This window comes from Heliangelus exortis, chromosome 6 (genome assembly GCF_036169615.1).
Source record: "Heliangelus exortis chromosome 6, bHelExo1.hap1, whole genome shotgun sequence".
NCBI classification, from domain to species: Eukaryota; Metazoa; Chordata; class Aves; order Apodiformes; family Trochilidae; genus Heliangelus; species Heliangelus exortis.
In genome coordinates this window covers 17,236,052-17,257,939 of record NC_092427.1, presented here as the reverse complement: position 1 = coordinate 17,257,939, position 21,888 = coordinate 17,236,052, and the positions used below count along the sequence as shown (strand labels likewise).

Genomic DNA, 21,888 nt, shown 5'->3' with positions numbered 1-21,888 from the left:
CAGCAAAACCAAGACCACTTCTCACACGTACTCTGAGCAGTAATAAAACACCACAGTGGCTCTAAGGAGGGGAAAAAAAGTATTTATTTTTTTTTCCCCCCCTGAGAAAATTATTTTCAAGGGCCAAAAACTTTTGCATATTGCTTCTGAGGAAAGGAGATCCAGCAGCTGGAGCTGGCCTTTGGCATTTCTTGAAGGAGTTTGTGAAACCTTTCAGCTTGAGAAAGTTTGAGCTTGGAACAAAATGGTGGGTTGAGGCCATCTTTCTGTGCCATCTCAGGGTTGTTTTATGGGACACTGTGAAACAGACATTCACCACTGGTGGTTTTGATAGTATGTGAGTGCTTTAAGGAGTAAGAGAGGTATTTTTGCAATCTGGAAAGGAAGCCAGGAGAAACTAAATGGGGAAAAAATAACTCTGTTAACAACACGCCATAGCAGAGCTGCAGAAAGCTGTTACTGATATAGTCTCCTGAGCTCTCAGCAACCAGTAATTATGAATTGGCTTACAGCTAATATATTGATGGATATCACTCAAGAAGAAAAATGAGAATGTCTAGATTTTTTTTAAAGTGAACCTGTACTGAACTCTGTGTGACTCTCCTCCTATTTATAACCCTGTGTGAAGTTCAAGGAAACTTGTCCTGGAGGTTTCCCATGAGAGGGAACTGTGTTTTTACCTGACTAAAGCTCTCTGGATATTTTCCCATTTTTTTATTTGATCTAAGTGTGAACTTTCCCCACCCTCTGCCCCTCCTTCCTTTCTGGAGTGGTTAGAGTAGTTGATTACAGCCAGGATTACACAAGAGGTGCCAGTTGCATACATGTTTTGCATAACTGTGCTGTGTTGATTTCAGACAGGGTGCCCCAAGTTCCCTCCGTGCCTTGCAACAGGGAGACAAGATCTCTATCTTCATTCCTGAAGCTGCAGAAATGCTGTTGAGGCCCTGCCTGTTGAAACCTTGACAAAGAGCACCTGGCTGGGACGCTCCCCAACCACACAGTTGCAAAGCACTTGCTTTCAGAGAAGTCTCTGCTCACAGGTTGTTTGGGGCTTTTTGTGCTAAGTATGCAAGAGTTACCCTATGATTCTTTCCTCTTAGGAGGAGAGGCAAGGGCCTCAAGTTGTGCCAGAAAAGGTTCAGATTGGATATTAAGAACAATTTCTTTACTGAAAGGTTTGTCAAGCAATGGTGGAGTCAGTCCCTGGAGGTGTTAAAAAAATACGTAGATGTGGCACTTTAGAACGTGGTTTATTTGGCATGGTGGTGTTGGGTTGCCAGTTGGAGTTGATCTGAGAGGTCTTTTCCAACCTTTATGTTTCTGTGTCTTTGGGAAGCCCTGCGAGTGATGGGTGGGGCAGGGTAACTGAGGAGGAATTTCAGTGTCAGGTAACAGTTTCCTTGGCCCCAAGAATCCTGCCCAGAGCCAGCTGGTCTGTATTAGGGATGGGAATGTGCTCCCAAGCTCATGTCCTTTTGCACTGAGATGGGTGGGAATACTCTTACATGCTCTGAGATGGGTAAGGGCAAAGGTCCTGACCAGAAAATTAAGAAAAGCTCATTCCAGTAGTGATTCTGGGGCCATTTCACCATGGCTTTTACTTTCAAAAGCACTGAGGTTGTCTTGATTTCAGCGAGAACTAGGGGCTTTGGCAGGCTGGGTCTTAGCCTATGCTACAGTTCCTTTTGCTGGCAAATAGGTACTTTCTTCCTCCTGCCTCTTTTGAGTTTGGGGTGGGTTTCTAGGACTGCCCAGGGTCCCCCCCACAGCTGGACAGGACTGGGGCTGTTCTGAGGTGCCTACAGGGCAGTATCATATTGTGGGACAGAGCTAGTCTCACAGGTAGGCAGGGCCCAGATTATTTAAGGCATTGGGTTCCTCCTAAAAAATAAATGGTATGGAAAGGATACACTGCTGAGAATCAGATAATAAAATTTTTGTCTAGAAAAGCAACAGAGGCCATAGATTCTCTCACTTGGATACCCTTCATGTGCATGCATTTTGTTCGTCTCCTTGGAGACAGTGGCTTGACAGATAGCAGCTAGCCTTGGCTAGGAAAGGCCTGACATTTCTGGTTTGTGGGTTGAAGCTGTGCAGCTGAATTTTCCAGCAACCACAGAGACACGGTTTGATAAACAAGCAGTTCTGTGCAAGGTTACTGTACGAGCATCTTTCTCTAATACCGCTCTGGGGGCTTAGCTCGGGTCCCTGGTGTAAAAGACGGATTCAAAGATCCTTGAGCAGAGCTTAGCAATCCCCCATCCTTCAGGGATCAGAAATGTTTGTGAAATTTCTCCCTTCCCTTTCCTTCTGCAGAAGAGCTGAGTCAGCTGGACTGGCATGTCTGGAACTCTGTGGCACCACAAGCAGGCAGTCTGCCAGATGCATTACACACTACATCCAAAGGAACACGTCACTCCTCTCACTTTTTTTTTTTTTTTTTTTTCCTTTGCTGTCTCCACCCTCTCCCTTTTATTTTTCCTTGTTGATCCGTGTAAGTGAGTCAGAGAAACCTGCTCATCCACAACCTGTTCCTTCTTGCCAAATCCTGGAGCAGCACTCCCAGTTCTTGTTAGGTGTCAGAAATAGGTTATGAAAACAAAAAATGATAAAGGCAGGGTACTGGGTCTATACCATAAATGAAAATTAAATGCACAAAATGCACAGTGAATCTGCCACTTAGAATCTGCTCCTAATACAGTGGTGTTCTTTGTAGGAGGCACTTTATTCTGTGATTCATATACTAGTTTTCTTCCTGTTAAAACATCAAGATGGAACAGGGAAATTATTAAGGCATAAGTAAGAGCATATTTAGGGAGAAAAACTATCTTAACTCCACTGGCTTTTAAAACAACAGGAAAGTGGAAAATTACAGTAGGAAAGCAGGTGGCTCACAAAAGTGTTCTTGAGCAAATTGACAGGGCTTTTGATATCAATACTAGTTGTACTAATCTGAAGAAATTCCACTGATACTGGCATAGATCTTCAGCATCTATACTATTGATGTGTTTTTATCCCCAGAAATTTTTTAGAATTCTTAAATCTGGATCCTCCAGATCATAGACACAAATGAGAGTCAAAGGTGGTAAGCTGGCCTTTTTGTTTATTTTGTTTCTTGAGGGGGGAGGGAGTGAGAAAATATGTAAGCTAACTTTTCTTTTAGCTCCAGGAGGTTGATCTGGCTTAAGGTGAAACTGCAGGTGGTGTTAATGCTATAGGATCAGGGTATCTCCATAGCCATAGCTATGTTTCCATCAAGCAGCATCAAAGGACTGATTTTTGGCATGTTTTGTTGGAATGAAGCTCCTCAGCTTCAAAGAATAGATCATCTACCAGGAAGAGTGCTTTTGAGGACTTCTACATGCCACAGTAAAAATGTCCACGTTAGCTATATTGTGAAAAATGTATCCATTACGTTCATATCATTAATCATCTCCAAGCAGTATGTTTGTCCCAAGGGCTAATGATGAGCCAGCTTCAGCAGAGTACAGGCAGAGTTTTGGTTGCAATGAGTTTTCTGACTTGATCAGCATGAAGTCTGGGATGAATTTGCTCTGGCTCTGGTCTACAGTCCCTGGGATAGGATCACACCGTTGGTGAAGAGAAGGGAAAGGGCTGCTTCATGTCAAGCAGTTTATAGCTCATTTCTCAGGGAGTTCAAGTCAAAGACAAGAAGGCAGCAAGGTTTACTGCCCAGCCACCTTCTGCAGAGGATGAGCCTATAATACAAACAAAAAGAGACTTTTCAAAGACATTCAAGACATCAAGGTCGCATATAGGGTTGAACCCAGAGGACCTAAATCCCTGCTTATTGACTCAGTTACAAGACCTTTCACACACCAAGAAGAAAAAACAAATAGAAGATTTTAAACTATTGAGAAATAAGTAATTTTACAGCCTTTCACTCTTGATTCAACCTTCATCAGAGAAATCAGGTCTTTTAAATAGCCTAGTGGAACCTTCAGTAAGAAATTTTATTTGGGATTTGTTTTGTTTTCTGGTTGTTTTGGTGGGTTGTTTTTTCCATCAAGGAGTACAGTTCAGCATATTCAGTTTTCTAAATCTCCGATTTTTACAGGAAAACTTTTAAAAGTATTTATGAAACTTTAGAGTTAATTTTTGTGTTCTTCAGCTTTTGTCTTTACTTTCAACCCAAGCAGTTGCTTTTTCTTTCATCCTTTACTTTTTCTTCCTTTTGGTTTAATTTCACACACATATTTTATTTCTTTTCATTTTGTCTGTCTCCCTTTCAGCCACCGTAACAGTTTCTGATTCTGTCACAGGCTTGTAGTGTAAAACTAATTGCATCAGAAAAACATCCTAAAACCCCAAGTCCTCCCTCTCCCCTCCCCTCTCATTCTCTTCACTGAGCAAACCCAAAAAAACCTGGGTTTTAGCAAGTGTTCCGGAATTGTTATTTAGTTCGTGTTACAAAAAAAAATTCAACTAGGAAGGATATTGAGGCTGACAGAAATTGCTGAACTTTATTACCCAGAAATAATTGATGTAGCTTCAGTATTGAACATAGACACCTGATGTAGATGTTTTTACTGGAACAGAACATGTCTGGTATCCCAGATTAATCTCTCAGAGTTAAAGATCCCATTTAGAAGATATCCTTTAGAAGATACCTTTACTGCTACTTTTTCCTTGCTAAAGACTGTTTGCATAAAAAGTCAGCCTGGTTGCCCCCTGCCAAGTACTAAAGCTGACTGGAACACCACAAGTGTTGGTGATGAGCGTGGTGAGGAAAGGAGGTCTCCTGGTCCAGCCCTAGTGGCAACAGATTAATTTGCCCTGATGAAGCTTGAAGTGAATGTGATGGGAGCTGGGATGAGCTGCCCCCAAGTCTCTTCCTGGAGGACCCATTAGCATGAGATTTTCTGAAGTGCCTAGCACTGCCTGCTTCAGAAAATTCCCACCCTTATTTCAAACTTCTCTGCAACATGGGAGGTAAATATATATATATGTTGTCAGGCATGTTGGCAGAGAACAGCAGGAGAAGATAGGAAAATTGCAGAGGTAAAAGGAGTCAGTCAGCTCTTTTTCTGTTTGACCTCGTTTGACATCTGTGCAAGAGATGACAAAACCATATGGTTGAACAGATCTTTACGAGGGTAACACAAAGGGCCATACTGATTCTTGGGCAGTAAAGAAAGTATGAATAAAAATTTTCTTGTCCCAAAGGAGCCCATTAGTTGCACAGCCTGGCCTGTTTTTGGAAGCAAGATTGCCTTCACTGCTGGCCTTGATCAAAATAATGAAAACTCCCAACTTCATTGGACAGGAAAAGAAGAGGAGCTGTCAATGTTATTCCTCTTGTGTCACTGTTATCTTCATGACAGCTTTCTGTTAATAGTCTGTTACCAAAACTTTGTTTCTGACAGTGACAAGGGAAAACTTACTTATGTAAAGGAAAAATGGAGCATACTCTGCCTGTCTCTCAATATGTGACATAAAATTGAAAGATGCCAGGTGCTAAAAGAAAAATGGCAGGAATGTGCAGGTGGAATGTTGGAACTCATTGTCAGTGGATGAGAAGAAGTGAGTTAGAATTAGGGCTTGTTCACTGTTTTTATGCAAAACAAAACTATCCAGTACTATAGTAAATGTCATGTATTCTCTGTCTTCCTTCATTAAGGTAGTATAAAATAATTGGTAGCACTATGTTTGGCATTTCTTGCTTCAAATAACTGGTAGAATCTGTTGGTATTATAAGGTTATAAAGGGTTCTGCAGGATGCACAAGGTGACTGCACTTGGAATAAATGTAAACTGAAAGCAGCTGAGGTAAAATAACTTCAGGGTATGACTTCCATTGATGCTACCTATGAATCTGTCCCAACCTCTATGCTTGTTTTACCCAAAGAGGGGGGGGGGGGAAATCCAAAACAAACAAAAGCACTTCTCAAGGGAGTGTTCTGCATTCCTGATCTGCACTGAGGTACCCACACCCTGTGCTGTGTGTGAGTTGTTCCTCTCTGCTTGCAGTCCCATCTGGGCTCGTGATGATGTGTGGATCTCCAGTCACCTCCTTAAATTCCTGCTGAGATGTGGCACTGGCGGGGAGCAGACAGGACAGGGCAGAGAACAACAGACCTACCTGAACTTGTTTTCAGTTTTCCTACTTATCCTATTGCTTTAGCAGAGGTAAAATGAAGAGAAGCTAGCAAGTGTATTTTGGAAGGTTTGTTGTTGGACCAATTAACACTCTTCAAGTCAACTTGATCTAATGGTAAAGGTCTGAAGTGGAGTGGAAAGTACAGAGCTGGTACATACAGTTAAGGTTTAACCTTAATCCTCTTAACTGGTTCCCACCCACATCCAGATAGTGGGAAGGAATTGCAAGGAGGAGGCTCCTTTCCAAAGTCACCTCTCTTGTATTCGTTGCAGGGCCTCTCCCTCTTTAAAAAGAAGTTGCCATAAACCTGGCAGCCTTTAAGCCATTTTGAAGCTAGCCAGGTTTTGGACTTCCTGCTTATTCCTGAGTTTTGTTAGTTTATCTCTCCACCAGAGTGCTATTTAAACAGAGTCCCTTTTTAATAGTATTTAACTATTAGAGTCCATTTGAAATCCTTGGGAACCCCACCAGTGCCAGGGCTGCCCTGGGGACCAGGACATGTTCGTGTGGGACAAGAACAGTGGACGCAGGTCAGTGGCCTCACAATACAAGTGCAGAACATTTGCACTTGAAATTTTCAAGTATATATATGGGGTGTGGAATCTGAAAGCTCCATTGATGTTAATATAAATTAAAAAATGAGTGTCAAGTGCATTTTGCCGGCTTTGAAGCTCTTATATTGAAAGAAACAAGGATAAACCAAGAGACATATGAGACCTTCTGCATGGCGGAAAGTATGTTTAAGACATGGAATTGGAGCAAGTGACCACAAATTTTGTCTTTTCGAGAACAAAATACAATGTTTGCATTCTTATCTGTCTTTGTCTTGACTTACTATTTAATTTATTTTTATGATTCTCTGCAGGTGTTTTTCACACATCTGTAGATACAACACACAAACCTACATTTTTCTTCTTTGCTGCGAGGGAATAAAATGAGGTGTAAGATTCTTGTCTTTCAGGTTTTATTTCAATGGGTGCTGGGAGACTGTGGCAAGGGACCTGTAAGTGTCTGGACAGTTAGGGAGATTTCAGCAATTTTTTTGCTGTTTGGATGAAACAGGAGTTTGCTCGTTTGTTTGTTTCCTGGCAAAAAAAAGCCACCTACTTATTTATAACCCTTGTGGCAGATTGGAACATTGTTTTATCTGTAAAATCCTGCAGATCAGTTAATAAATAAACACAATCTGATGAATCAGATTAAATAGCAGAGCCACCAATAGCTGCAAAAAAACCCATAATAAACCAGTAATGTAAGAAAAGGCTGCAGGCAGAAACATCTTGAAGATACAAATAAGGACCCCAACCCCTTTGGTACATCAGCACTGATGTTTACTGATATACACTAGATTCTGCCTTTGTGCTTTAGACATAGACAAGTTCATGCTTCAAAGATGCTTCAAAGTTTCTCCTGACTATTGTATTTTCTTGTCCTCCGTGTGTACGTGAGCGTGGTTTTGTGGTCCATTCTAGCCAAAAGGTAGCATGGCTGAAGACTTGGGAATTTGTGTACAATCTGATGTTTAACACTTTTTGCCACAGGAGATCAAGGGAGGACTGAACTCTAGTACAATATTTCACTGCTAGCTGCTTATTTTACAAAACTGTCAACAACTGGCAGGTAGATGCAGGTGTGAAGCTGCTGGTTTGTGCCCTGGAGATATTTATAGGAAAGGCAGGCATGTCTAGAAAACAAAAGGGTGTCTAGGTGCAATGTTTTGCAATTGTTTTGCTGCATGCTGATGTACTACAAGTACCTAGTGGTGTTTCACTGCTAGCTGACTAAGACTACTGTAATAGAGGTGGTAGTTGTCAGCAGAAATAACTTCTCATTGACTGCCACTGTGCAAAAAGGCAGGACACCTTGGTTTTCATTTTCATTTGCTCACAAAATGTTGGTCAACCACATGTATATCAATAGGCATTTGATAATAATCTGGGCACTGGGCCATGGGGTCACAAAGTGCTCTATATCAAGTTCCAACTCAAGAGAGCACTAGTTGCTTAATGGTACATATGTTGGCTTCTCCTGTTGTGAAGCTGCATTTTAGTTTTTGAAACTTTTGAGGTGTCCAGAGTGTCCAAGAAACTTTTTTAAACACAGGCCTAGCTGTTTGGTCTTTTCAGCTGCATGATCTAGTGATGAACCTGTCCTTTACCACATCACCTCACAAACACTAATACTTGGCCCCATGTATGATGCGAAAACCTCCAGGAGATCCAGAAAAGTATCTGCATCCCATGTAACATACCTCAGGTATTACTGCCTCTGCTTGGACTGGCAAGCATTAAAAGATAAGGCAAAAGTTTTCATAATGTGATTAGAGATTTGGTTCTTCCTGAAAATCAGACTGCTTGAAGCTGTCACAGGTGCTTAGAAGTGGAGGTGCTTGACACTGTATGTCACAGGCCTATGTGTTTGTGTGTTCTAGCAGCCTGGGGCCTTATTTATGTGTTTACGTATTGTGATTTCTGTATGCAGGTTGTCTTGGATGATTTTGGATTAGCCGTGGGACTTGTTATTTTTGAACTCTGGTAGATACTGATTATTGTGTGTAAAAAAAAAAAAAAAAAAAAAAAAATCAAAGAGCTCCCATGAATTTCAATGAACATATTTACACTCATTAAGCCCAGCAGTGAGATAGACTCGGAGTGGGAGGTAGTTTCCTTTACAAAGCTACAAGCTGCTCAGAGTCAGCATGAGCTTAGATCTCCCTTTAAATTGTTTTGTGATTAATTTGTTCAGGGGGTCTATTATTCCTGTAAATATTTTTTTGTGTGCAGCTTTGAGCTGGAAGAGCCAAGGTGGACTGTTTAATTACAGTAGCAAACCAGAGGGGCCGTCTATCGCCTGCCGGTAGCCTCAGCCCCCCTGCCAAAACCTCAGCTCTGCCTTGGCTCTCTGTGGCTCCAACAATTGCTTCCTTGGCTTGGGGAACCTGGAGGTGGGAAGGACTGCAGCAGCTCTTCTAGCCACCTTTTAATGACTACTGGATACTCCTTGTTTGTTCTGTGTGATGTTAAACATCACCAAGCTCAGGGGAATTTCACATTTCCCTGGGCTGATCATTTCACAGCTGTAAAGGACACCATGCCTGCAGTTTGTCTCACAGGTCAACTATTTTTTTTATTTCTGACTTGATTTTCTTACTCTTGCTCAATACTCTTACGCCATCCTAGAAGTCTCTTCCTGCTCCTTGGTGTCTAATAAAATCACAGTATATTATTAAGTCCTTAATTTCTCAGTAGAGATCCAGTCTGTGTTTTTCTGTGTCTCCCTCCCTACTTGCGTGTGCTTTGCCAAATTAGCCTCTGTGCATATTGCAAAGTGCATGAATTCATTTACATGCTGTGAAGTAGGGAATTATTACCTTAATCATATGTATGAATAATTGAAGCACAGGAAATCAGAGTAACTTGCCTGCAGCCACATAATTTGTAGCATAACTATGAGTTGAACTCTATGCAACCTAGTCCCAACCCAGTGCCTTAATCGTGTGCCTCTGTGTTAAAACTGATCTTACTGTGATAAATCCTGTTTGAGGCCCAGGGTTGCTTTGTGGTTGGCACTGTGTAACTGCAGAACGGCTCCCCTCTCCCGAGCAGCTACCCATTTTAGGAAAAAAAGAAGAAATCATTAATTAATGCTGATTATGGTCATGACAGTAAATTCTGTAGCCTCCCTGGTAGGTGTAAGTATCAGCCCAAAAGAACATTTTTAACTTCTTTGGTGCAGCTTCAGAAAGCTTCAGCTGGAGAGTATTGGGGTTTCCTCCTGATGTGGGGTGAGTTGAGGAGGAGTTGAGATTTTAGAGAAATAAGTCACTCTTAGTGCACTGCTATGAGAGGGACTTCCTTGGACCGACAGAAGCTATGTCAGGTGGCCACTTAGTTCAAAAGTCTTGTCTGGCTTCCCTTCCAAGGCTCTGATGGGTAATAATAGAAAAATAGTGAAAGTCTGATACAAAGCTCAGTGCAAAGTCTCTAGTTGTTGGGTTGAGCTGCCATACATCACACAGCTGTGATAATCCCTTTCTTGGATGAGCTGGTCCTGTTAGCAGCAGAGCTGTGGCAGGCTGGTGGGTAATGGGCAGGAGTTATGCTCTGCACCCCTGCAGGGGACAACCTGGTACCCCAAAACAGGGGAATGTGGAGTAGTTAATCCTGAATGCTGAAACCTGTGCATGTTTTGTCATTGATCTTAACAGAGGCAGGATTTTAGCTCAGCAAATGTTCTTGCTCTTAACCTGTTCTGTAGGCCTTTCTCATGTTATATGCTTATGGCAAGGTATTACCTGGGATGCTGTGTTATTTCCCTTTCACTTACTTTATATTCAGCTATGCACTCCCATCCCTTTTGAGAACAAAGTGCTGCTCAGATGCCTTAGAGGCTCCTTCTCTTTCACTGACATTTTTTATGGCTTTAAAGAAGTTTCTGTAGGCCCAAGTCTGCTTTCTGTCTTGAATATTGACCTTAGAGTTACACCATCTCATTGCTGCTGCATGCAGACTTCTCAGCTATCAAAGTTCACCCACAGTACTCAAAGTATTTCTCACTCAGAAACACCTTGTCTTTTGTGTTCTCCTTCTCTTCTCCCTCCTCTCTCCAAATGAGCATTTTAATTTCAAAAGCAAAGTCCTTTGTGAATTTTGGTGAGTGATTTACCTATTTCATGGTAAAAAGTGTACTTCAGATTTAATCGTTTCTTTCACTGTGACTGTCACAACATTTTCCATTTGAGGCTGAGACTCCACTGAGGGTTTTCTGTGCCACGTTGTCTTATGTTTGAACCTGAGCTTATACATGTGGAAATTCTGTCATTTCTGCAAGAAATCTGGTGGGTTTTTATATTCTTCAGGCTTTGCTGCTCCATAGGTATGGCCGCTGGGTTTTGCCCAGTGCCCTGGTCTTTCCCAGTTCACCAACAGCTTGAAGATATCTCAATATTTGCTTGTTTGTGTTCATTGTGTTGTCATTTCTATGAGAATGAGTGACAGGAATTCTTTATCTCATTGCTTACTCTGAAAAGCCAATACAGGAAGAATTACCCCAAACCAGGGATTTTGAAACTGACTTTGCTTGGGCTTCACTATCATTGGCAGCAGTGGTTATGCACAGTGCTGAATGTGGCCCTGTACCATGGTGTTCAGTGAGGGTCTGTGAGAAAACAACTTTATTGCAAGCAATTCAAACCAAACTTTGGATTCCCAGTGGAGGTGGCTCCATGCTGCAAAGGGCTGTCTTCAGAGGTGGCTTGAAGAGGGGTTTGGTGGGCTGTAGCCATGTTCTACTCTTTGCCTTTCTGGCTTAAAGACCCAGACTGCACATCCCCAGCAGTGCAAGCCCCATGTTTTGGGCACAAATTTTTACTATTAAGGTTTACTTATTATACAGTATTTGACAAAGGCTGAAATCTCTTTTGGCAGTCATGTGGTTTAATGCAGTGGTTTGTTCTGTGGAACAAAATACGCTATTGAGGACATCACCGGAATTAAGCTCTCTTATGCACTTTTACATCTTTCTTTTGGGTAGCATGAAAAATGGAAAAATATATACTCACTGGTAACGTTCTCATCCACAAAAATACATTTTTTGTCACGAGTTACTTTGAGACTACAAGGGGAAATTTGCAGCTATTTCAATGACTTGACATTTGTCATGATGAAAAGGTTTCTAAAATCCAGACTGTAATTGCAACCTTGGCTGGCTGCACATCTTACCAAAAAGGTTGTGAGAACTGCTGGTGACAAAAGCTGCTGCAATCATAACTGGTTCTGTTGCAGTCTGAACTAATCAATTGTGCTGCAGCCCAAGTCACAGACACAACTTTGTATAGTTGTATAAATCAGATTTTACACGTATGGGTCTGTGAGGTGATTGTGTCTGTAGAACAGAGGGGACAGAATTTAGAAATTAACTCAAGGGAGTTGTATTAAATTTTATGCAACTGAAGCTCACAAACTTTTGTTCTTCACAGCTGTGCCTGAGCACCTTCCAGTTGTGTATTAGGCAACATGACCAACATGTGTCACATGTTGTTTATTCTCTTATCTTCTCCCCAGAGGAAGGAGCATGTGTGCTCAAGTATTTCTTTCCTTGGGGAGTTATGTTCTTCAAATCCCGTATTTCATGTAGAAATTGTGCCTTTATCATTAGCTTTTATCATCTCCATCTCTATGAATCTTGAAATTTGATGGAATCTTGGTAGGTGACCATCATTGGAAAAGCTCACCCTTGCTGTGTGTGAGTAGTTTGTGGTATTGTTGCAATGTAGAGAGAAACATTTTGAAGAAGTGTAATACCAAGTTAGATTGTTGAATCTTTTTGTACTTCAAGCTTGTAGGAGAATATATTTCTCTGTGCTACATGATAATATATTTAATTAATTATAGCTACATCTAGACTACCTGAAAACTATTCCCTTTCCCTTGCATCTTACTGTTTATCTAAGTTGCTTGATAACTTGCTGCAGTCAAGACAAGTGGGCTAATTCAGCCCTACTTCATCTCAGTTACAACCATAGAATTTGCCAATGGGAAGGGGCAGGAAGGGACCTGTCAGGATCATCAAGTCCTGTCTCTGTGTAGGGCACCCCAGAAATCACACCAGGTGCCCGAGAGTGTCATCCAAATGCCTCTTGAACTCAGGAAGGATTGGTGCAGTAACTGCTTCCCTGGGGAGCTGGTTCCTCTGCTTAGCAACCCTCTGGGTGAAAAACTTAAGTTAACTTAATCCCTTCAATTGCCTTGGTTTTCTTTTTTTTTGTTCTGTTTGGTTGGTTGTTTTTTTATTTTTTTATTAGACACCAAATTACCTTCTAATAAAAGTGTCAGACTGACAAGCACTGAAGCATTGATGCCATTTAGGTGCATGATGAAGCATCATAATGGTAATCATAAAAGTCTTTCCATCCTAGGGAGCTTCCAGTGTGCTCTCCTAAAGGTCCTTCTGGAATGAGATACAGTTTATGTTTAAGAGCTGAGAGGCTTGATGCAGAGTGTTCACATCAAGGGCAATTACTCTGGGAATGATAATGATCCTCACAATTGGCCTCCGCTGATATTCCCAGCTCCAACAATGATTTATAGCAACAGTTATAAGCTAGTGAGCAAAATAAAATAAAGGCCACAACAATGATGTGGTTGAAGATATAATAGTTTCCTGAGGATAAGTATTAGCTCTAAGAGAAAGAAATCCACAATTTGGACGCTTAGTAAAAGCAGGTTTTTTTTCCCATGATGGAAAACTTGGTTGTGTCACTGAACTATATAGAAAATCAGCCTTTTTGAGAAAAACTGTCTCCAACTGCTTCGTGCCACCAAATCCATTTTTTTTCTCTGAAACAAAACCAGTCAGTACATTTTGGCTAGCTCTGATACCAGGAGTTTAGGTTTTATCATCTTCCATCATACAGGTGATACGGCACACACACCACCAGAGGCCCCAGAGAATTTCCCTGACTCTGGGTCTTTGTTCGGGGTTTCAGCCCCCCCTCAAGGGAGATCTGTGTGCAGCTTCTGCTTGGCTATGGGCCTCTTCCCTGCACTTGTCTCTGTGTTTTCCCATCCCAGTGGCGTTGGGGCATTTTGGCTGCAATTAGTATAGCTTCAATTTAATTAAGTAAATGACTGTGGAAAGCTTTCAGTACTGGGACAAGCCCAATAGAAACATGTATATTATCCAACAGAGGATGTTCTCAATTTCTTTGGCCAGAAACTAAAAATCTTACATAAGATTTTCAGAACTCTGGAAGAAGGAAGTTTGACCTTCCCCATCCTTCAGCCAGCTCTGAAAATTGCAGCCAGTGGTGTTTTACTAGACTTGCAGTACTGACTTAATAGTTCTTTAGTTATTAGAGAATAAATGTTCATGTTTTACAAGTTTAAATTATAAACCTTTATTAGCGTGGCTTGGCAAAACACACTTCTGGATGGCTTTCTGGCCTTAGGTTAGGCCATTCTTGTGGTTTCTTAATGACATGATATGAAAAGGATGTACTTTATGAGGATCTAGTGCCAGGTTTTACATGTATTAAGAGGCATTTGGCGTTTGTTCATAATGTTGCTGAGTGAAACAAACAAAAAAAATAATTAAAAATTTGAGCTATGTCTTATGTTCATCTGGCTTATTTTCATTACATGTCTTTTATAATTTTTTAAAATAAATATTTCTATGTGTTTTAATGTTATCTGGTCTCTGTGAAATAATGGTAGCAGCTCAGTTCTTGCATGTAACAGTGCTGTTACAGAAGTTACGTTCTGTTGTCTTTTTTTTCCAACCTTCCCTTACTAAGTTTGGCAAAGTTGTGTCAGTGAAGGAAGAACTGCTCTGGGCCACATAATGGGTTTCCCCACAGCTGGGAGTAGAATTAGGCCACTGGAGCAGCCCAGTTTTGTGAAAGCAACTTTTCCTACCATGGACAGAAATGTCTGACAAGTTTCCTTCCCACAAGACTTGGTGACACGCGGGCAGCGCTGCAGTGTGATTCAGCTATTTGGTTTGTTTCCCCCTAGTGCCATCTGTTTATTTGCTTTGCAACCAAGGAGTTGCCCTCTTTTTGCCTTTGTTGATGCCGTGTGGTAGTGTGAAAAATGGATGGGGAGGAGGTGTGTTGGGAAAATGGGGCTGGGAAAAAGGTCTGAGACTTGAGTAACCTTTCTGGGGGGTGTTTCCATAGCAAGGGTTGTTTGTTGCAAAGGTGTGATGATTGATTTTTTTATTTTTTTTTTTTAATTTTTTGAGCAAAAAGGGAGTTGCAGTGGCTTTGACCCCATGCTCTTGTTCTTTCTGCAGTGGGGAAGCCTCACAAGTGCAACTACTGCGGCCGGAGCTACAAGCAGCGCAGTTCACTGGAGGAGCACAAGGAGCGCTGCCACAACTATCTGCAGAATGTCAGTATGGAGGCTGCTGGGCAGGTCATGAGTCACCATGGTGGGTGGAAACCACCTCTTGAGGTCTTCTGGACTTGGAGCATCTCTTGCAGGGTTTTTGTTTTTTTCCCATCTGTTTTTCTTCCTTCCTTTCAGCTTTGCATCTCTTCCATCTTTATATTTAGAGGAGGAGAAAAGATGGGCTAAAAGCCTCACTCTGTCCAATTTAATAGCACTGGGTTTGCTGATTATTGAGCCAGTATCTCACTTTTTAGTATGTATAAATATGTAGACATGAAAATATAGCAGTTGTCTCTGCAAAGTTACCCTAAAAATGAACTAAGTTATGTATAAAGTGTATGATTCTCCTCTACTTCATTTCTGATAGCAACTGATAATTATAAGAGATACAGGTAATGGATGTATTCAGAAGTCATTATTTCTATTCCTTATGGTATTACCTTGTATCCCCAAACAAGGAGCAATGGATGTAACAGTCTTTAGGGCAGAGTGGAATTCAACAGTGTTGATGAAAGAAACTGTAACAAAAAATGTTTATATGCATTCAAATGTGTCACTACTAATATGTTAACTAACACTTCATGTGTTTATATACATAAAGACTGAAGATGGCCAAAAAGATGGTTGAAAGCAAGAAATGTCAAACTCCCTGGATTTGTTTTCAAAAATTCCTGCAGCTGTTAGTATGGATGATAAGCATAATGTCTCAGGCTACAGGGCTGTAGGCTTATCTGTAACACTAAATATAAAGTGGTAGCTGTGTAAAAATTTTAACAATTTCATTCAAAATTAGAGGTTTGGAAACTCTTCTAGAACTGAACATCTTTTTACTCTTAAAAGTTGTCTTTAAATGATTGGTACTTGAAGTATTTAACGTTTCTTACTAATCTGAAAAAGTAAAAATTGTTTTCCATTTTGACTAAAGGTTACCATATACCTAAGAATACCAAAAAGATTGTAGGTAAATGAAAAGAAAAAATTGTGGTTTTTTCTTTCCTTCACATTTTGCTTTTCATTGTTGGGTGGAGTCATGTGGCTTCATTTGGAAATTAATTACGTAAAACTTCTGAAAGTTCATTTCTAAAAACATAAAAATGCAAGCTGAATCTATTCAGCACTTCTGTTATGGGCTATTCTTGGGTGAAAAAAAATCACCAAAATATTTTAAAGAGTACTTTTGCCAGAACAATTTACTCCTATGAAGGCATTCACAATACATTTGATATGAATTGCCAAAATGTTCATATGGCTCTACTAAGTAGTTACTATCTTTGTAGACACCCTGGCGACTGAAATGAACTTTTAAATGTAATATATGGCTTTAAGATGTTCAAGTTACACAGAATCACAGAATGTTGGGGATTGGAAGGGACCTCAAAAGATCTTTGTGTCCAAACACCCTGCCAGAGTAGGATCACCTAGTGCAGGTCACAAAGGAGTGTGTCCAGGTGGCTAGTTAGTGATTTTAGCTCTGCCTGACTTCATGCTTGTAGAAGTTGGCCAAGAGACTGGTTTCAGGGCTTTGCTATTTCAGGTGCTTGTTGTGTGCTTGGTCTGTTAGAGGGAGCACTTGGTTGACACCATCTTGACTCCTAACCAGACACTCTTCACTCTCCAAGGGTGTGTCTGTCGTATGAACCAGCTGGGTGATGATTGCAGTCAGCCTTTCCTTAGGGAAATAACAGTAGGCTGATAGTTATGACAGCCAGGATGTTTCAGAGATCACATTGTGGATGATCTCCCTAAATTCCACTCAATTTCTTCGTTTATTATTTATCTATTTTAAAATTGTGTTTACTCTGGTTGGTAGTGTACTTCTGAGGACATCTAAAGCTTTTCCTAAGCTGCTTAATGCTATGACAAGAAGGGTAGGTCTTTAAAGAAGCTGTCTACCAAGGAAGACTTGTTGACCTTGCATTGTTTTTTCTACCAACTGAAGTTAAAGCAGTGCAAACCCCAGGTGGACAGTTCTTTTATTTACAGCCTGACTGACTTTGCTTGGACTTAAAATAAGAAATGTTCACACAGCCACTTCACTTTTCTTAACAAAATTAGCTTAAAACAGTACTTTGAATTCAACTAGTGCCTCTTTCTCCTCCGGGTAAATATGTCTAAATCTCCCCTGGTGAATGTTTAAGGGGATGTTTGATCTACTGTCTGTGTTTAGCTGTTCATGGAGGACACAGCGAGGACAGACAGCAACAGGGAGCTCCAGATTCAGCTGGGACCAGTAGTAAAACTTGCAACTCAGCATCACTCCCACTTGTGAAGATCAGTGTGGGGATGAGGGTTACAAGAACCAACCTGTAAAGATTTGGAGCAAAGTCCCTTCTCCTGGGACTGTAGAGACACCAGGGAAGAGCACACAAATGATTACTTAAAATTAGGTCTCAGTCTAACCCTCAAAACCCTGCCCTCCCATGTCACCTGTGGAAAGGATATTCCTGAGGATGAGTTAGTGTGTGCTTTAGAGATTTTGGTCATTGGATGATTTTGCATCCTACTGAAGTCAAGGTTTTCTGACTCTCTTTCCAAATACTTTTCAAATTTTTTTCTTGCTGAGTGTTTTGAAATCTCTGAATCCATTTTAGTGTGGCTTCTGGTTTCAACTCCACCATTACTCACAGAACAGGTAGAGTTGGGGGATTTCATATTCCTACCAGCATCTTGCTTTAAGGACACAAGTGGCTGTGCTGGTTCTCAACCAATATGGCCAACATTTAACATCAGTCTAAATTATTTCTGCAGAGATTAATTGTTCCAGCAAACTGGACGCAGTCCCTAGAGAGTGTGGATTTTTTCCAAGCATTGTGCTCAAATTGATCAGTTTATAGGCATGCTACAAACATCTACTTGGGTGTTTTCACCATGGCCTGATAAGACCTTTAATTTCCATTATAATTGTCTTGCAGATGGCTAGATCACCTGACTGAAGCCACAATGGGAAGCAACAGGAGGGGAAGGAGAGGTAGTTTCCATGTGTGGGTAGAAATATACAAGTCTCTGGGTCTCTCTCCATCTTCTCATAGGGTGCCAGTTGCTTGCTGAGCTGCCTCTCCTTGTGACTAGGTCTTGTCCCCTGCTCAGCATGATGGTTGCTGTGGGAGAACTTCCATGGGTGCCATTTAATTGGCAATTTTTGGCTCAGTAAAAGTGGCCTTGGAGGTAGAAATTAGTCTGCAGTCTCTTAGCAAGCAGCATGTTAGGGGATGACAAAAGTGGCTGTCTGAATTCTGAGAAAATTATCTTTAGGAATGAAGAGGGAGAAATATTAAATTCTTGCTGTGGTTTACACCCATTTATATGCTTTTCTCCATATCCACAAAGCAAAAAGCCCAGGGAAAGTCTTAATATAGAGTGGAGAAGGATACTCTATTTAGGAGGAGAAAGAAGCATAGCCCTAGGCTGTGCAAGATTTGAAGGCCAGTTCTGCATAAGACACAATGGCCTTGTGTCCTTCCCTCTTACACAGTTGCTTAAAACATTGTACAAATTCTGGTTCCACAGAAGACTTCACACCAAGGTCCATGGGGATGTTTCCTGTCATTTCTCTGCACACACACACTTTTGAAAATAGCAGTATTGTGAGCTTAGGAAATTGAGGTTGATGGAGTAATACTGATTTGTACCAGCTGAGACTTAGCCCACTTGTTGTCTGCACACAAAAGTATTTATCAGCAAAACAAACCCTGGTTAATTTTTTTACTGCTTTTTCCCCCCTGTTCTTTCCTCATGGGAATGGCATAGACTTTTTTTAATGGTCTATGTGGCTTCTCACAAATTAAGAAGCAGGAACTGAAAGATAGCACTCCAGCTACAAAAGATAGCACTACAACTGAAAGACCAATGTCTTCAGGAAGACCATCCAGGTGTGTGTATTCAGAGTACAGGCTTAGAAACAGCATTTGGTGTTAACTGCAATTGAGGACATTGACAGTGGCAGAGATGGGGAATGTTTGCAGGGACAGCCCAGGACATCTGACAGCTGACTGAGAACATCCCTGAACAGAAATGTACTCAAACATGGACTTTTTCCAATAAAAAAGCCTTCCTGAGCTGAGACCGTAAGTTCACAGCAAAAATGAGTTGCTGTATCAAAGTAGTTATAATGTATCTGCTCTTCTTTGGTAGCTCCAGCTACCAAATGAAATACAACAAAAAATTAATTGTGTTTACCACAGAGTAAATGTGTACATGTGAGCTTCTACCACAGAACAGCTGATTTGTGATACTTGTTGGTTGTGTGGGATTGGTTTGTTTTTCCCCTTTTTTATTTTGTTTTTCCTCAAAAAACATACGCAGTCTGGGCTGGGGTTTTTTGTGTATTTTAAAATTTAAATGAAAACTAATATATCTAGAATTGACAGCGTGATCTTTAGCTTAACTCTTTGGGTTTCTAAAATATGATATCTCACCTGTTTGGTCTGGTTTTGCATGCAAATGCAAAATGGTTGCAGAAATGAAGCTGTTTCCATCTCTTCCTTCTCCCAGGAAATGTGCCCAACAAAACACATTCCTGTAACTTATTCCCTTCGTAGCACTGATACTGGCACAATTCAGGGATTCTGCTGCAAAAGAGCCATGCCCTGGATTATAAAGTTGAAGTGGGAAAAAGAGCTTGGAGCCTGAAAGACAGAAAAATAAATGCTTTAATTGGTGAAGATTTTACTCTTTAAAGGAGTCCAAGCAGAATTTTTGCCCGACTTAGAGAAGAGCAGATGTCTTTTTTAGCACAATTCATTTTTCATGGAAGAAATGTTTCTAATTCCGTCTAGTATATTTTATACACATATGCCCAAGAGTAGAATTATTTAATTATTACTTAATTGTTATAAGACTTACTAATGTTGCTACAGTGACAGTCATGCACTGGTTCCCAATGAAAATCAACAGAAATAATCTTCCCTTTCTTCTAAATTCTCCTCAGTAAATACTCAAGTAGAACTAGTGCAGATAGTTCCTGACCAAGCACTGTAGTGAAATAACCTTAAAGTTTTAGCTTTAGCTACTAAAGTATTCCAGACCTCCCAGTCTGCACGGAGCATTAATTAGGTCACTCAAACACTGCATCCCATTTTGCTGCAATATTAGATTAATATCATATTTATGCTTTTTTTTCCTCTCTCGCTGATGCCAGCAGGACTGCCTTGTAAATGAGAAACCATTGTGTTTCTCAGGGGGAGAATCCTGTACAAATAAAAAAGCAGCAGAGTAAATCATTTTATGGCATATGGTAGATTCTAAGCCTCAAATTACTTAGCTTTACATAGCAGCAGAGGTACAAATGGAATCAAATTAATAAATTGCCATGTTTTCTTATTATGAATGTCTGAATTGAGAAGCTCACCTGAGCAGACACTCTGGTTTGTAATTGTCTGGTACTTGCTTTTCCTTACTAGAAAGAAGGCAAAACAAGGCTCTTATCACCTATTTTTCATATATTATGTGCTAGCAAACAGCTGTATATTTAAGAACAGGGGAGTAATTATTCCATATTAGGATCCTAAAGGTAGTAAAGTTACACGGGAGGAAAGTAGGCTGGTGGTGTTCATTTATGGCACAGTCTTTGGGGGAGGTGTCTGTGACACAAAAGGCTGCTATGGTGAGAGAGCAGGGGAGGACGAGGAGAAGATGCAGGTTTTGGTCCTTTTCTGCTACCTCTGCAATACCACCCCTGACTTCTCTGAAGATTTGTCTCATGGAGGGAATGCAATGGGTTGCTCATGGTTCACAGATTGTAGCAACTCTTTACAAGATCATCTCAGTTTCTCTTTCTCATCCATCCATTCTTCGAAATAATTTTTTACACCTCAGCCGTCCCGTTAGCACATTGGCTTGTGGCTGATCCTTCTGGGGTTTCTCTTGCTACCTGATGAAGATGATGCCTGGTAGTTAGGCTGTATATTAAATTCATGGCAGCAGAGCAGGGCGAAGACCTGGATGTGGAATCACAGTTATGACACTTATTGCAAATCACTCTGACTCTCTGAACCTGATCTGCAGCATATCACTGACTCTTCTTGGTGTTTATAAGAGGATGCTCAACAAAAGCAGAGTACTCTGTAGGTACATAGTGATTAGCTATGTCATCAAGTGCTGTAAACCCCTGTGTGAGTTTGTAACTTCATTGGTCTGTAGCTCATGCAATTCTTAGGTTTCTTTTGCTCTAGCACCTTATTCCCTAATCCAGAAAGTGATAAAGAGTGAAATGAGTAGCAACAGAAGGAGTCATTAATTTCTTAAAATTGTCTCAAAGACAATGTATGAGCATTCTCCTACCATAGTTAGGATGGGAATGTTCCTGCTGATCACAAAAAGTGGGAAAACAGACACAGAAAGCTTGAATTCAGCAGTTCTTAGGGTTAAAATATTAATAAAAAAAAAATTATAGTTTCTGTGACTCATTCTGAAGGGAATTTCCGTATGATGTCATTCTAGTACAGTGCTTGCTGATTTTACAGTCTCGTGTATAGAAAGAGGAAATGAACAAACAGATCCTTCACTTTGGAATCCTTTGTCTTAGGGAATGCACAGTCAGGCCTGGGAAATGCAAGTCGTCAATGTCTTGTGGTTTTTTTAGTCATTGAGATTAGTGTGAAAAGAACATAAGAATGACAACCGTGCCACCTGAAAAGTGTGAAGTTAAGGGAATGCACAAATAATGATAACTGAAAAGTGACATTAGCAACAAGTCACCATACTGAAGAGAGAATAGCAGAAAATGTGATCTGCAGCACGAGTTTTCAGAAGTGTCCCCTCCTCACTGGAGGGTAGGAGCGTTCAGAACAAAAGTAATTCTCTAGTAAATCCCTGAAGTTGGGCTTCTGCTAAGTAAGACAGTCCCAAGCAGAAGTATTTTGTAAATGAGGCTCTG

At 40.8% G+C, this 21,888-nt stretch overlaps 1 protein-coding gene across 11 annotated transcripts in view; it reads left to right on the top strand.

Annotated features, from left to right (window-relative positions):
- Positions 1 to 21,888, top strand: part of IKZF2 (IKAROS family zinc finger 2) — a 117,765-nt gene that overhangs the window by 79,506 nt on the left and 16,371 nt on the right. For all 11 annotated transcript variants that reach the window (XM_071746896.1, XM_071746898.1, XM_071746895.1 and 8 more), the window contains one exon: positions 14,917 to 15,054. In XM_071746896.1, the coding sequence (XP_071602997.1) occupies positions 14,917 to 15,054 (138 nt within the window). The remainder of the gene's footprint in view (positions 1 to 14,916; positions 15,055 to 21,888) is intronic.